This window comes from Cydia pomonella, chromosome 16, assembly GCF_033807575.1.
Source record: "Cydia pomonella isolate Wapato2018A chromosome 16, ilCydPomo1, whole genome shotgun sequence".
Lineage (NCBI taxonomy): Eukaryota > Metazoa > Arthropoda > Insecta > Lepidoptera > Tortricidae > Cydia > Cydia pomonella.
Genome location: NC_084718.1, coordinates 7,574,392 through 7,589,291, shown reverse-complemented (window position 1 = coordinate 7,589,291; position 14,900 = coordinate 7,574,392). Strand labels below are relative to the sequence as shown.

The window sequence follows — 14,900 nt, the reverse complement described above, 5'->3', positions numbered from 1 at the left end:
AATTTTCGTGTTATTTGTAGAGGTGTTTGTGGTTCATAAATACGAGTAATAGTGGCGATAAAAAGTGAACCATTAGATTTTTTTAAATTTGATTTTATCTACACGTTACTGTCCTATTAAGCCATGAGAAGGAAGATAAAATGTAATTAACATTTATTTATCCTAGAACATAGTTTCAAAATTCGCATTAGTGGAGCAAGTAAGCACCATGCGAGCACATTTTTTGGATATCGAAACAAACTTAAATAGCGAAGTTTCTCTTGTTGTAGAAAAAAACAACATTGCCAGTGGATACAATTCTCTGCTGTTCTGCAAATCAAATTTAATTGTAATTTTATATTTCTCTATAAATGTCGTTCAACGTTCAATATAAAGGTACTAAATTTAAACCAATAACTATACCTTGCTTTTTTTCAATTCGCATTTGTGAAGTTTTCGAACAAAACTCACGTCCTAACTCAAAGCCAATAGTAACCCGGTTTCATTAGGAGGGGTTGATAGCGCGGCGAGAAGACGTTTACTGAAAATAATATATATATCTGATTAAATAAAAGTATAGAATTTAAAACCTTTAGCAAACTATCTAAAATTCAAAGTTAAGTCTTTGATTTACAGTGTATACAGTGTGGACAAGATTAATGGACCCTGCAGGGAAATTGTCTGAAAAACATTAGTTAGCTCATTTTACTTAAAGGAAACATTATTTTATTAATAAAAATAAACAACTACACTCATAGATTTTTTAATTCGCATGTCTCGTCTAGGAATCAAATCGACTAAAAATTGTTAGCAGTTTGTACCTACCTGCAGTCAAAGATTTATATATACAATTTTCTTTGCTACAGTACATACACTACACATTACCGTCACTAACTACACGCTGGCAATATTTTAGCCCTAAGTTTTAAGAATATTAAAGTCAACTCTTTTTTTGCTTGTGAATATATTGTCTCTGTAATTTTTTACCTAAGCAACTACCTAGGACGACATAAAATATTATTATTGGGTTTGATAAAATGGTCTAGAAACTTTAGGTTTACATACTTGTTAAAAAATAAACAACTTGAATATTCTTGAAATGTCACAAGTTGTTGCTAAAGCTATTACTGATGGTTTGTAGTGCTTATGCATTTGATTTTGTGAACTCTTTTGATATTTGTTTATGATTAATTACGATTTTCTTTGTCTATGAATCGTTTGTTTATTTTCACAAGTTTCAGTAAGCCACGACTTTGACATTTGTGCTCAACGACATTTTAATGAAAAACATGTTATAATATAAAAAATATTACAAAACTACTAAAACCCTACACTAACCACATGTTATATCCAAATTATAGCTAAAATTTCTTCAAAGTGGCCAAAAGATTCGGAATATATCAAATATGGGACGTAAAAACTGTGAAAGATGGACAAAAGATGTTTTTAAAAAACTTAGAAAGCAAAGGTGGTGAGTACCAATACACATATTATAATTAAAGATTGATAGTGGTACCTATTGCCCACCTATGTAAGAAATATTCCTATCACGTTATACCTTCTTTCCTTTATACACTACACGATAGCAGTATCTAATTTATCGTTAATGAGTACGATAAGTGACATTATTTCTACACTAATCTCTTGAGTCCAATAAATTTATTGTCAATTTGGGATTTAGTTACAATGCCTACCTACATGTAAACTACGATGAACGAATCTTTCACCAAAATAAGTTCGACAATCAGTAGTAGTAATATTTAGACTTAGGTACTTTTATAATTGTGTTACGTAACTTCTCGACAACGTTCCTCACTTTTTTCAGTTTTTTTAGTTTTTCCTATGCCAAGAAGTCTCTGGCCATTTTTTTAAAGAAGTCCAATTCGTCTCGTCAGTTTCAAAGTCATCATGTATAAATTATTTCTAGAATCCTAGAAGAAAATTAAAATAAGTGAATTCTCTAATAGTGTCTGTCTATGTTAAGTTTTCACAGACTTGGTAGTGACAATATCTGGCAGTGTCATACTTGACGTAGAACTACGTCGTTTCCACGTCAAATATAGAGCTATAAGTATATATGCAAGTATGGCGGTATACTTGAACCAGCACTTAGCGTGCAGACGACATACTTAGTGCTACGTCAAGACATAGGTGATTCTACCAAATTAATGAAATGTTATACAGCCATAAACATTATCCGGGAGAATGAAGACAGTATGGAGCTGATGGTAGATGGAAATCGCAAGGTGCAGCTGGGGAAGCTCTTGCAGTCGAGAAGTATTACCTACGTAGTGTCCTCGGACCGAACGCCCCCGCCATACTACCCGCCGACACCGAAGATGAATTCTCGACACAATAGTCCCAAGACAAGACCGATTTCACCTTACTGCAGACTTTCATATGATTCAAGCAATTTTAACAGTTATGTATTCTGGTTTTTATTTTTGTAGTCTTTACTAGCCCTGAAAATTTAATAAATCTGGAATAGTTAGTATAACAATACATGACAGGATAAGTTTCAAAATAAACTTAAAATGAATAACTATACATAAACTTAAAACCTTTGAAATAAAACACGTTCTCCAAGTCGCTGCTGATGGGCAGTGTGGCCGGCTGGAAGGCTGGCCGCGTTGCTACGTTGAATGATAATACTTTTGCGTTGAGCAAAATACCGGCCAGCTTTCTGGTCACCTGTGGGGTCTATATGGCGCATCGCTATACTCTTGTAGAAATTGAATTAGAAAAACAGATGAACATGATATTTCATGTCAAGATTTTGTTTCCAATAATATACCTGAATCCATAACCATATTTTTTTATAATTTAATGAATTGACAAACTTTGTACTTCTCTTATTTCAGAACGTGTTCTGGATTGGAGAGATTTTTACCCGCTGCACTTCATCAATGATTTCATGATTAGTTTGGAAAAGCAATATCCGTCAACCTGCACTGTTATATCATTAGGTAAAACAGTGGAAGGTAGAGACATAAAGGTTGGTACTGGTCTCTCTCGCTATAGGTATCGTGCATATTAAGAGCTAGGTTCTTGTCAGTGGGGCGATTTCCTAGTGTTTTTATCCAGTGTCTTTTCTTTGATCGCCTGATACGACACAACATTTATTTTATCTTTTTTTTGTTCATTTTTTGTCAATTTGTTTTTCTTCTTTGTATTCTTGTATGTATGTAGTAATCGATTATTACTATTCTTATTCATATTTCCGATCTCTAACCTGTTCTCAGGTGCTCAAAGTATCAAACAGCGACGCTGGTAACTCTGGAGTCTGGGTAGACGGGGCTATACATGCGCGGGAGTGGATCAGCGCGTCCGTCGTCACCTACATCGCCAACCACGTCGCTAGACACTTCACTAAGAGCTCCAAACACATCACCAACAAAGACTGGTATACATACTCTGGATGTTTTAATTCAGCAATTTCAAATTTATAAGGAATACTTAGTTATACTATGTTTAAAAAGCCTTTTTACAATCGTCGTTTTTCACATATATTTTCTTGTTCATGCTTTCCTGGCTCTTGCACTGTAATATTTTCGTCATATTAAATGAAAAACTAAACTGAAGAGTAGGTACTTACACTAGAAACTTTATCATTATCACGTTAGATATTTTGTGTCTCTTTTGATAAAATGCGTAATTTTTATTTGAAGGTATTTTGCCCCTGTTCTGAATCCCGATGGCTACGAATACTCTCATTCCACTGACCGCATGTGGCGTAAAAATCGAAGTCGCTTAGGAAATAAGATCGTTGGAGTCGATCTCAATAGAAATTTCGGGTAAGCATAATTATTAATTAGTAAATTGGATATAATAAGTACTTACAAGTAGATTACATCTGCAACTGACTTAGAAATATACTCAATTTTATAATTAAACTTTATTTACAGAAATACGTGGACGTTCGCATCTCAATCTTGTGATCCAACCCACCAAAATTATCCAGGCACTCAACCATTTTCAGAACCAGAATGTGCTGCTGTTAAGGTTGACGTTGAAATATTTTTGTATGTGTACTTTGCTAATGCATAGTTAATGTATTCTTAACTTTTATAATATTTTTAGGACCTGATACTGTATTCTGGTATACGGTTCAAGATATTCCTCACATTCCACGCTTACAGTGAGCTCATATCTTTCCCCTGGTGCTTCACAAATGTACCATGCCCAGACTACGTAACCTTGCTTGAAGGGGCCACCGTCATCACAAAGGTTATTATTAACAACGCCTTTGTAAATATTTTTTATATCAATGAATTTGATCACTATTAGTAATTATTGTTTTATTTCTTTATAGGCTATGTACGATGCCACCGGCCGCATGTACAAAGTTGGAAACTTTAGAGATCTCATGTACCATGCAGAAGGTACGAGCATCGACTGGAGTTATGGAGTAGCAAACATACCTTTTTCATACCTCGTTGAATTGAGGAGTAAAGAACACAAATTTTTGCTACCCAAGGAACAAATTCTCGACTGTTGTAAAGAATCATTGAATGGTGTTTTGGCTTTAGTCGAGTTTGTTGACAAAAAAAAGTACTGAAACGTTTGCTGTCTTACATAGCCTTCTGTGAATAGTATTTTTTAGACAGTTTACGTCCATGTATGTATTGTGTATTTAAGAAATATACGTGTATGGTTTTAAACTGGAAATCTAAGTTATCAATTGAAACAAAATCCTTATGTAATATTATTTTAACTTTATTACTCGTCACTTAACATTACAAAAGAGTACAAACACGATGGTATACGTCATAATCTGCCGGCTGAAAATCTTGTCTTCATTTTAATTTCCTGCTGGATTGGTACTCTAGAACTTTTAAAAATATGACACTTGGGCTGTGAAAATGATAACCTGCGAAAGTAATGATATCATTTGGTGCTTTTCCTTTCTGTCCTAGGCTTATGCAATTGATATAAAGGATTATCAACGTATTCCATTAGACTTTTGACTGCACTCCACGTCTCCATGCATGTGTCAAATATTTGGTCTTTCGGCAGTTTGAACTTATACTTCCTGCTTCTGAGTTCTATCATGAAAGAGTATGGGATATTCGCGATGGCGTAGCTCCAGTCTATTGACGTCCCACAAGCGTAGTACGTCAAGTCCTTTGTGCAACCGACTTTGTATGTCATCCCACTGTAGTCGTAGATTGCCTAAAAGGTAAAAAGTAAGCATTACTTATGTATAAATACTTAGGTATATGAAAAATTGTTTTTTTTTTTAAATACCATTCTGATTAACAATTTAATTGCCTAACAGTGTGGTAACTCCTGTGGAATTTAGAAATTTAGAGTTCACATATTTCCATCACAATGGTGTAGTATTTTCTTTAAAAGCTTCCAACATGTAACGCATATTTTGAGACATATGAAAATGTGCCTACTTTCGCCATCCGCATCCCCGCTTCCATTTGGTTTAAGTAGTCTGGGCAAGGATCCTTTTTGAAACCCCATGGGAATATTATCATCTCGAAATAGCTATGAAATGACAGGAATACTTCAAATCGGTTTGGTGATCCTAGGATGTAATCCTGTAGAAAGGAGAAAATTTAGGTTACTCTATTATTATCATGTTAAAAGGATTTTCGGAGATTTCGATAAATACTCTGACAGCGGCAGTTTCTGGCTCCGAAAACGGCGCTGGTCCTCTGTAGAATATATTTTCTGGTGCCTCAGATGATCCTTCTTCTCCATTATGACCCCAACCGTAACTGCAGAAAATAGTATTATAAGTGCGAAATCAAGTAAAAACAACCACTTTTCTTTCCGTTATTAAATTTACAGTGAACATCAATTAGATTGTAATAATCAAAGTACATCCAAATATATTGAAACACCTTTTTGTTGCTATAGGAATTAGAATATGTTTAGACATATTTAGCCATTTTGTTGTCACTAGCTACCTATGTGATACAGATGGTACAAAGATCAAAGCACAAACATTTCACTAGCAAAATATGGCAAAATTAGCTAGGAATCGAGTTATCTCTCGAAGTTATCTCTGCATTATCAATTCAATCATTGTCCTTAAACCATTGACATTTTTCAATAACATCCCAGTTATGGAGTGTGGATTTAAAAGGAGTGAAATCTCTTATGGTAGAACTGTTGCAAAAGTGTTCAGCTGTCAACTATATAATAATAGTTCCAAATGTCTCCAGAGTAGCGCTGAGTAGCTAAGAACCTAAGCGTCATTGACGGAGTGACGTGCGCTGTCTATGATTTGTTTTTTTTTTCAAGTATTCTAGGTATTGTAGCGCTATTTAAGGTTTTTTTTTATGACACTTTTGACACTGGTACATGGAGATTTAATTCCTTACCTCCATCTTCCATAATCCCAATATGTGTCTTTGTACCGACCAGCTGGTTATGTAATAATAGTAATAAACTTATTAAGCCCAGCAGAACATTTGAAAGCATACCTAAAATTTCTATTCAGATCAACTCCTACACAATTTCCACCATAAAGAGCTCTGTTTTTTCTCCACATGCGATCTTTTGTGTGTGAGTATTCATAGCCGTCTGGATTTAATACCGGAACAATGTGCCTGGAACGTCTCAATAGTGAGAAATAGCAATATACTTAGATAGTTTTATATTATATAAATTGGAAACGAAAAGTAGTAGCAGCGGATTGTAGAAATATTTTTTTTGGTTTTAAGACAAACGAGGATACTCGTACTTATAAAGAAACCAATTTGCACGAACATCGGGTTAAAAAAAGTCTGCATTATCTATATACACCGTGGGCCAATTAAACCCGACAGATTTTAACCACGCATTCCTGAGGTCATAAGGAGCAAAAAATGTTATAAGAATTTTGACTAAATTCGCCAAAAAAATTTTTTGTTTGCTGAAATAAAATATTTCCTTTTGCGTTTTCTGCACACGACACGTTATTTATTTTTACACCTTGGTGAAAAAGAATCATTACAACGAATAAGTAAAGTTTTTTTTATTTACAGACGAAAATTGCGAGTTTACTTTAAAACTTTAATATCTGTCAGTAGGTATGTCTAAACCAAGTCACATAGTGGCAGCGTCACAGCTAAAAAGGCGTTTTTGACTAAGTTATAAAAGAAAGAAATTTTCACTGAAATTGTCATTATCTCTAAAACAAGACCGATTTCAGAAAACATTGTATGACATTTTATTCTCTAAATGCGGTCAAGAATACACCTTTGAAATCTGTCGGGTTTAATTGGCCCACGGTGTATATTTGACAGTTGATACTGTTATAAGTATCAATATCAACTGACAAATATATATGAATATGAAGTATAAAATTTTTAGTTTTTTTTTAATACCACCACGGTGGCAAACAAGCATACGGCCCGCTTGATGGTAAGCAGTCACCGCAGCTTATGGACGCCTGCAACTCCAGAGGTGTTACATGCGCGTTGCCGACCCTTTCGTTGGGAAGACCGGTTGAAATTTTTAGTTGGATATCTAAATACGTACTTCACTCAGACACGGCCAGAAGGGAAGAGCTTCGCACCTTCTTCTCTTCCGACCTTTTCTGTAGTATGTGGAGTATTATAGGTAGAAGAGCAAGAGTTAGAAAAGATAAAAGAGCTCTTAGTAGAATGTTGAACTTGACAGACGGTCTTTCTAGCATTGACCCTTATTTATTTGATTTTGTCATATTTCTGTTTATGTGGCGCTCTTTATGATACACTAGTGATACTCACCAGTCCTTATTAGTTATGGATGTGGAGAGATTATTAAACGATTTAACAATATTTTCGGCCATGAACGTGACGACAGCAGTGGTAATCCATTCGCGGGGGTGTATCGCGCCGTCCAGCCATACGGAGGAGTTGTTAGCGTCACTGTTTGATATCTTCAACATCTGATAAGAGAGACAACAAGAAATTTATGTATACAGGAATTATTAGAATTATTTTGTTCATGTTTCATATATATCGCTTCAATTGTATATCACTATATACATAATTTTATATCATATAATGCAATGATGTTAGTTCATTACGTGTGATATTGCATTACGTGTGATCGTAGTAGTGTAGGTACGTCCAGAGAGCCTAGCCAAGGTGACAATCGTGGATAGAAAACGCCAATTGAAACTTAAATAATACCTAAGGTAGAAGTACTAGTGCTCGACGCTGCACTAGTCACCGACATGGGCACTTTATTTCATGGTAATATAGGTTAAATTTGAACAACGACGATTTTTCTGTATTATTCGAACTTAATCCTTGTCACTTTGACATAGAATGCCCATGTCGAGTACTAGTGCAGCGTCGAGCACTAGGACTTCTACCTTATATAGAAATATTCACGTCTGTCATTTCGATAGGTATATTTTTTATTTTCTTTTGGCCTTTGTCGATGAACGATTGCCATCTAGGTTAGGTCTTCTGGGTCTTATAATTGTAGTATTTTTGCCCGTTTTAAATTAAATTTTAAATATTGAAAAGTATACGTGCGTAAATACGGTGTAATAACTATCGCGCGTTGGGGTAAGTCAGAACGGATTTTTGATGAGGTGAGCAGTGTTGCATGGAATACGGTGAGGTGCGTTGGAAGAAATTGAAAACAAGCACAAGACAAAGTCTCCGTTACATGCAACTTGTTGTGTTGAATAATTGTCTATTAAGGGGTAAGATTCAATAATAGAACGTGATCCGGAATTACGGAGACTTCGTCTTACGCTTGTTTTCAACTTCTCCCAACGCACCTCACCTCATTCCTATTAACATGTACAATTAAAACTGAACTTAAGTACATCTAAAAAGGATTTATGTTAATCTTAATAGGTACCTTAATATCCCTTCCTTCGATTGATTTCCCAATAACATATACCGTGCATATTGCTGGATAATCTTTTTCCAAGTCATCAATGAACGCATAAATTACGCTTAATTTGTGATACCTTTTCCAATCCATATATTTAACTGGAAATTATTATTAAATAAAATTTATGTAGGTAGCTCACAAGGGATTATCAGAAACGTTACATCCCCAAATCTGCAGGGTGGTGAATCTTTTGTAGACTCAATCGGCATTTTTGAGCATAATGATAGTTTATTACTTTATATATTCTGAATATTTATGAGGTAATATTTAAAAAAAAATGCACGATTTAAATTAAGCAGGTTCAAGTTGTTAAGTACTTGCCTTTTTTCCGTTTGACTTTAGGACGAGGAATTAGCTGTTTCATGTTATTCGGATAAGCAATCGGTTTGCTGTTAGCTGCAACATTGTATGTAATGTAAAAACAAATCTTAACTATAAAAATATTAGTAGGAAAATTTTAATGAAAGGAGAAGCTAGTTATAATAGGTATAAGTATAATAAAAATGCGAATTTCAATTTTGTGGTGAGCGTTCTGACTGAACGTTTAGCGACCTTCTTAAAGGAGGAGTTTTGGTCGAATGGTGTCAAATTTCGGCGGTTCCGCGGCCGGCTCCCTAACAGCGGAGTTGCGAAATGCTTCGCAGCCATAGTGCGTGTTTTAGTTTTTAAGATATATTGTGTAATATGTATGCTAGTTTCAAGGTTTCTATGGGCCCATAGTTGAAAATAAAGGATTTTCATTCATTTTCATAATTATAACCAAGATCGCACAGGTAGGTACATGTTCTTGATAGAATATGTTTTAGATCTCTACAAAGATTTTTATTTGTTTAATGAAAGTTTTTTTTGCCTTCGAAGAAGAGAAATGGAGTTGAAAGTTTTTGAAGAACTGAGCTCATCAACTTACATTGTCGCATTGCGGTGTTCTGTGTCTGTGTGCTATTTTCAGCAGAAATGCTTTTGGATGTTGAGATGGATAACACTTCATCACTATAATTTGTGTTTGGCTTTTTGCGTGCAGGAGAACACTGTCGCACGCTTGAATTTCCTCTTAAATTCATTGTAGCATTGACTTGACCTAAAAAAATGCACGTATAGGTAAGTATATTAGGTAAAAAGAAAATAAGAAGGCGATGACGTCGACGATAGTGTAATACCACGTAACAAATGCAGTAAGGTCCTATTTCCTTGATACATTTATTTGATTTACTAAGCTATCGACCTAGGTAGTTGCGCGGTACTGCACCATCCCCGAGGACATTTAGTCCTATGAAACACGAGTAGTTAAAGATTTTTGCCATAATCCTTTCATCTATAACATTGAGCTTGAAAGAAAATGAATAATAAATACCTTGTTTGTTAGTTGAGGTAATTGGAGAGTTTATCACTATAATTTGATAGTATTTACCATCAAACTCATTAGAGAATTTTGACAGATTTGATATCTTTACTAGATCACATTTTGCATACGCTTGTGATCTAGCATGATTATTAACTAAAATTTAGTTTAATCATGAAATATAGTTGTTATTATTCCTAAATAAACGCCTTAACATAAAATGACATTGACATATTATATGACATGTATATTTGACACTGACAGACGTGAAATAGTTCAGTCATAGAGATTAATGCATTAGGGTAGACTATTTTTAATGATAGAGGAGGCAAACGAGCAGATGGATCTCCTGATGGTAAGTGATTACCGCTGCCCATGATGGACACCTACAACACCAGAGGGGTTGTAAGTGCGTTGTCGCCATTTAAGATGGGAATACGCTCTTTTCTTGAAGGTTTGAAGGGTAGGGATAGATTAGTCAAATGAGTTTACGAACTGTCAAAATGATAAGCCACTATGGGATATCCGTGTCCTTATTAAATTTGTGCCAAAAATAACTATTATCTCCATTTTTACAATAATTTCCTAGTACAAGTGACAAGAATCACGGCTGCCTTTTAGGCAAGATTATTTATCGTTTCAATTTTTAACAATTTTCCTTTGAGTAAAGCGATATTATTATCAGGAGACAAAATACCAGTTGGCTATCGAAGCTATACAAACATTTATAATATATTTAAAAAACCCAAAATAGCCTGTTACATAAAGCAACTATTTAAAATTACATGTATATAGGTAAAAATCAAGTAAAAATAGTCTGGGTTGCGGCGATCTGTGGTATAAAGTAAAACCTCTAGAAAGTAGAGTTTGACCCGCGAGTCGTCTCACAAGCTATTTTTATAAATTATTTATATGGCAACTTTTATCCTATCAAGCTATAAGTTATGGAAGGTAGAGGCAATGCCTCTACCTTCCATACTATAAGTTCTATAAGTTTTAAGCTCTCAGTTTCAAGCTGTCATTTAATTTCATAGCTATTTTATTGCCAGGTGTTCATAAGATTCATATACTAGCCGTGTTTTATCCAACCTCGACATTGGCAGAATCATCAGACCTTGATGGAGCCATAACACGAAAAATTGATTGATATCGCCAGGCGCGGCTTGTATTGAAATTATCACATTTTTTGTGACACGTCTCGCTGGTTAAACTTTAGTAAATTTACTATCAATTTTGACGTTGGCCACCATCATGTCTATGTACCTATTTAATTAGGAGTAGAGCTGTAAATTGTAACGCATGCGTATGCTTAAAAAAGCCTAGTGTCGAAAATGCGGAACATTTCGTACCGAGATTAGAAAACCGCGGCGCGACCGCGTTCCGGCGACCCGACGCGGGCGTCGCGGCGCGCGACGCGACCACGCAATTCTGGACAATTGTCTCGGTTGTGGACAAGTTTGTGTTAGTGTGACTAGAAAATGGGTTCAAAAACTCAAGCTCATGCAGAAAAAAATGCTGAATATGTAAGTAGGTAGTACCTACTAGGTACCTACATAATTATTTACTAAGTTCGCAGGAAAGTCAACATCAACCGGAAAAGTTTACACAAACAAGCATGTTATCATCAGCCAACATGGTTAACGTAATATTTACATACAACAAAACTCGAACTATATAGTTTGCAACATTGCTTGAAGTGGGTTTCATGAACTTTTTGTGCAACATCTACGTATTCTTTATACACTTTTTTTTCCGCTACCTCAACTGAAGGAAGAGATCGCTTCCTAGCGATAAGACCGCCTTTTGTACGCTTATATCTACATTCAATTGTTTCTCTGTGTCTTTTCTGAGATATGCAATACAAAGTAATTATTATATCTTTGTAAGCGCCAAGTAACTTCTACCGTCCTTGTACCTGGTTTAACTTCATCGGTTTGAGCACTTACATTATACGTTGCTCTTGAAAAATCGAGTCTTTGGTTCGACGACGTATCATGCCATGCCACCACCGGCGCCAAAAATAATACATCTTGAGAGTTCCTTTTTTCGATTTTCTATATGTTTTTTTTTTTTATCCAGACTTTGGAGAGCTTTTTCAGACTTTACTTCTCTATTATAGTAAAAAATACACGAAAACTATAACTCTTTGCTACAGATAAAAGTCAATGTAATCAAAACATCCTGAATTATAGAATAACTTCTCCATCGTACACACTAAAGTCGCTGTTCTCAAGCATTTTAACAATGACCAAACTTTTAGTATCAGAGAGCATCAGAATAACACGCCCCAACTAGCACGCTCGGCTTCTCGCCATGTTATATAGACGGACACTAATTGCAGACAAATGAGATTGATACGGACGCGGACGGACACCATGTCCGTTTGTCCGCTTTTTACACTTCTAATCTTCTTAATTTGACACGGGAAAAGTGGTGAAGAAATGGAAGTGAAATGTTTCACTTTGGCGCGGCTTTTTGGTTATTTGCGCATGCGTATGCTTTTGTATTCCGTGTCCTTTTTATATAGGTAAGTGTATATGTTAATGGGATACTTTAATTAATGTTGATATTGTTCTTACGTTGTTGTTGTACTATGCCGACACATGTTTGTACGAACGCCCGGTCTAGTATTTAGATACTACAAACAATTGTAAATCGATCAGAAAATATCGATCTTTACTTATTGCTTAGAAAAATAATTGCTTAGGAAGGTTTACCAACACTGTCTTAGTTAGGTACATGATTTTGTCTTGTGCGAAGAAAGTCCTTATTTTATTCACTAATTCTCATTTTTACTTACTTATAAAAAGTAATTTCTGAATTGCTAAAACCTGCTGCCTTTTTACTCTAAGTTCCTGCCTATGGCGATTTTAAATAGGATATTACTTTTATACCATTCAAAAAGCTGTTGGGTAATTCTTCCATCAATTAAACTTCATTAGCTCACACTAGACCTAGACATATCGCAGTTCACGCCGCCCCAAGGAAGGGTAGTGGCTCCGATTATCGTCACGGCACGATAATTAACGCGATTACGAAGATAGTGCGAACCCGCCCTAATTGAAATGTAGGGTGTCTCGGCTCCTGGGCCCTTATTCAATAACTAACAGAGCTCGGGTGGGTCGAAGACGAAATCAACCAGTCTATGTAAGCTCTCCGATTACGCATAGCTGTTACTTATCTCGAGGACTCAATACTCTGGTTTGTCTGGAAGTTTGAATTGTCTGCGTTTGCAATTTAGTTGGCCTGTTTATGGTACCGCCTGTATCGTAAATAACTTGAACTAACATTGATTGAGAATTTGTTTAGTTTTGGGCTAGCGTGTGTTAGTTAAACTACTATTCTATATACTTATTTCAGTTGGCCCTACAAGCCTTTCTGGTTCTTGGCTTCTCCAATTGTCACGATCCTTGTAAATTTTGAAAAATAAATATTTAACAAGTTTTTAAGCGCTGGTAGCCTAGCGGTAAGAGCGTGCGACTTGCAATCCGGAGGTCGCGGGTTCAAACCCCGGCTCGTACCAATGAGTTTTTCGGAATATATGTACGAAATATCATTTGATATTTACCAGTCGCTTTTCGATGAAGGAAAACATCGTGAGGAAACCGGACTAATCCCCACAAGGCCTAATTTTACCCTCTGGGTTGGAAGGTCAGATGGCAGTCGCTTTCGTAAAAACTAGTGCCTACGCCAAATCTTGGGATTAGTTGTCAAGCGGACCCCAGGCTCCCATGAGCCGTGGCAATATGCCGGGACAACGCGAGGAAGGAGGAGGAGAGAGAGAGATATTTAACAAGTTTTTTATATGTATACGACGTCGGTGACAAACAAGCAGTCACCGCAGCATCTAGACACTTGCAACACTAGAGGTGTTACATGCGCGTTGCCGACTCTAACACTCCGCATCCTTGTTGAGCTCTGGCAATCTTACTCACCGACAGGAACACAACAGTATGAGTAGGCTCTAGAGTTATTTGGCTGCGGTTTACTTTAAGGTACGACGTACTTCCTCAGTTAGGCTCTCCTCTAGATCTGGGATAACACCTGCTGTGCTGCCCCTCTAGTTCCCCCTTGATGTAAAATACGCTCATGAATGCGCTGGTACCAATACCACCATATAATGCGAGAGGGGTGTTAGCATATATCTACCTCCTGCCTATCCCCGTACTGCTTTCCTATGCAAAATCAGTCCAGGAACTGGAAATTCTCGGTTTTCGCCATAGAACTTCTTTCCCTACCACGTATGCACCAGTTTATTCTCGGGATTTCAACGGTTATCAGTTATCACACTTGCGCCGCATCCGGAGACCGCATCAAATTGACAACCGCCTTAGTTAAGGAAACAATTCATTCATCTATGGAAAAAATTCAATGGGTATGTGTTAAATTTTCAATAGGTAAGGTTAGCATAGGGGCTATCACCCAAGCCTGAATTGTCTAAATTAGATGTTAGTGGAGTGAACTGAGACTCCTGACCTAGAATAGCTGCTGATCAGCTCAGAGTGACGGATTCCAACTCGGTTAATTGGTCTGATCCCGCAACGTGGTCGCGTGTGCCACGAATACAGGCCCCGATACAAATGAAATGGATAGTGTGGACGAGCTTTTCAACCGCTCAGTAATAGGTATTTTGCTATCTTAGAAACGTACACTATCCGCGTACCAAACTAGTTAAAGACGAAGCGAATATATCCTTTTCGGTTTCCGGGTTGGTCGTCAGTTTGATTTGCTGAATAATTACTGC

At 36.3% G+C, this 14,900-nt stretch overlaps 2 protein-coding genes across 3 annotated transcripts; one reads left to right on the top strand and one right to left on the bottom strand.

The window, feature by feature from the left end:
- The first annotated feature begins 1,215 nt into the window (after positions 1-1,215).
- Positions 1,216-4,647, top strand: LOC133526376 (carboxypeptidase B-like). Its single transcript, XM_061862975.1, has 8 exons — positions 1,216-1,450; positions 2,164-2,400; positions 2,841-2,974; positions 3,222-3,382; positions 3,648-3,773; positions 3,885-3,981; positions 4,060-4,206; positions 4,292-4,647. The coding sequence occupies exons 1-8, from the start codon at positions 1,420-1,422 to the stop codon at positions 4,535-4,537; spliced, it is 1,179 nt and encodes a 392-aa protein (XP_061718959.1). The 5' UTR covers positions 1,216-1,419; the 3' UTR covers positions 4,538-4,647.
- Positions 4,648-4,674: 27 nt separating this feature from the next.
- LOC133526375 (carboxypeptidase B-like) lies at positions 4,675-10,397 on the bottom strand. Of its 2 annotated transcripts, none has more exons than XM_061862974.1 (9): positions 10,169-10,397; positions 9,725-9,895; positions 9,139-9,213; positions 8,782-8,915; positions 7,689-7,849; positions 6,420-6,545; positions 5,609-5,708; positions 5,382-5,528; positions 4,675-5,151 (listed from the first exon to the last, which is right to left on the bottom strand). In XM_061862974.1, the coding sequence occupies exons 2-9, from the start codon at positions 9,876-9,878 to the stop codon at positions 4,867-4,869; spliced, it is 1,182 nt and encodes a 393-aa protein (XP_061718958.1). In that variant the 5' UTR covers positions 9,879-9,895; positions 10,169-10,397; the 3' UTR covers positions 4,675-4,866. The 2 variants fall into 2 exon arrangements, with proteins under 2 accessions (XP_061718958.1, XP_061718956.1); XM_061862972.1 differs by having other exon boundaries at positions 5,603-5,708; positions 10,169-10,395.
- Positions 10,398-14,900: the final 4,503 nt, after the last annotated feature.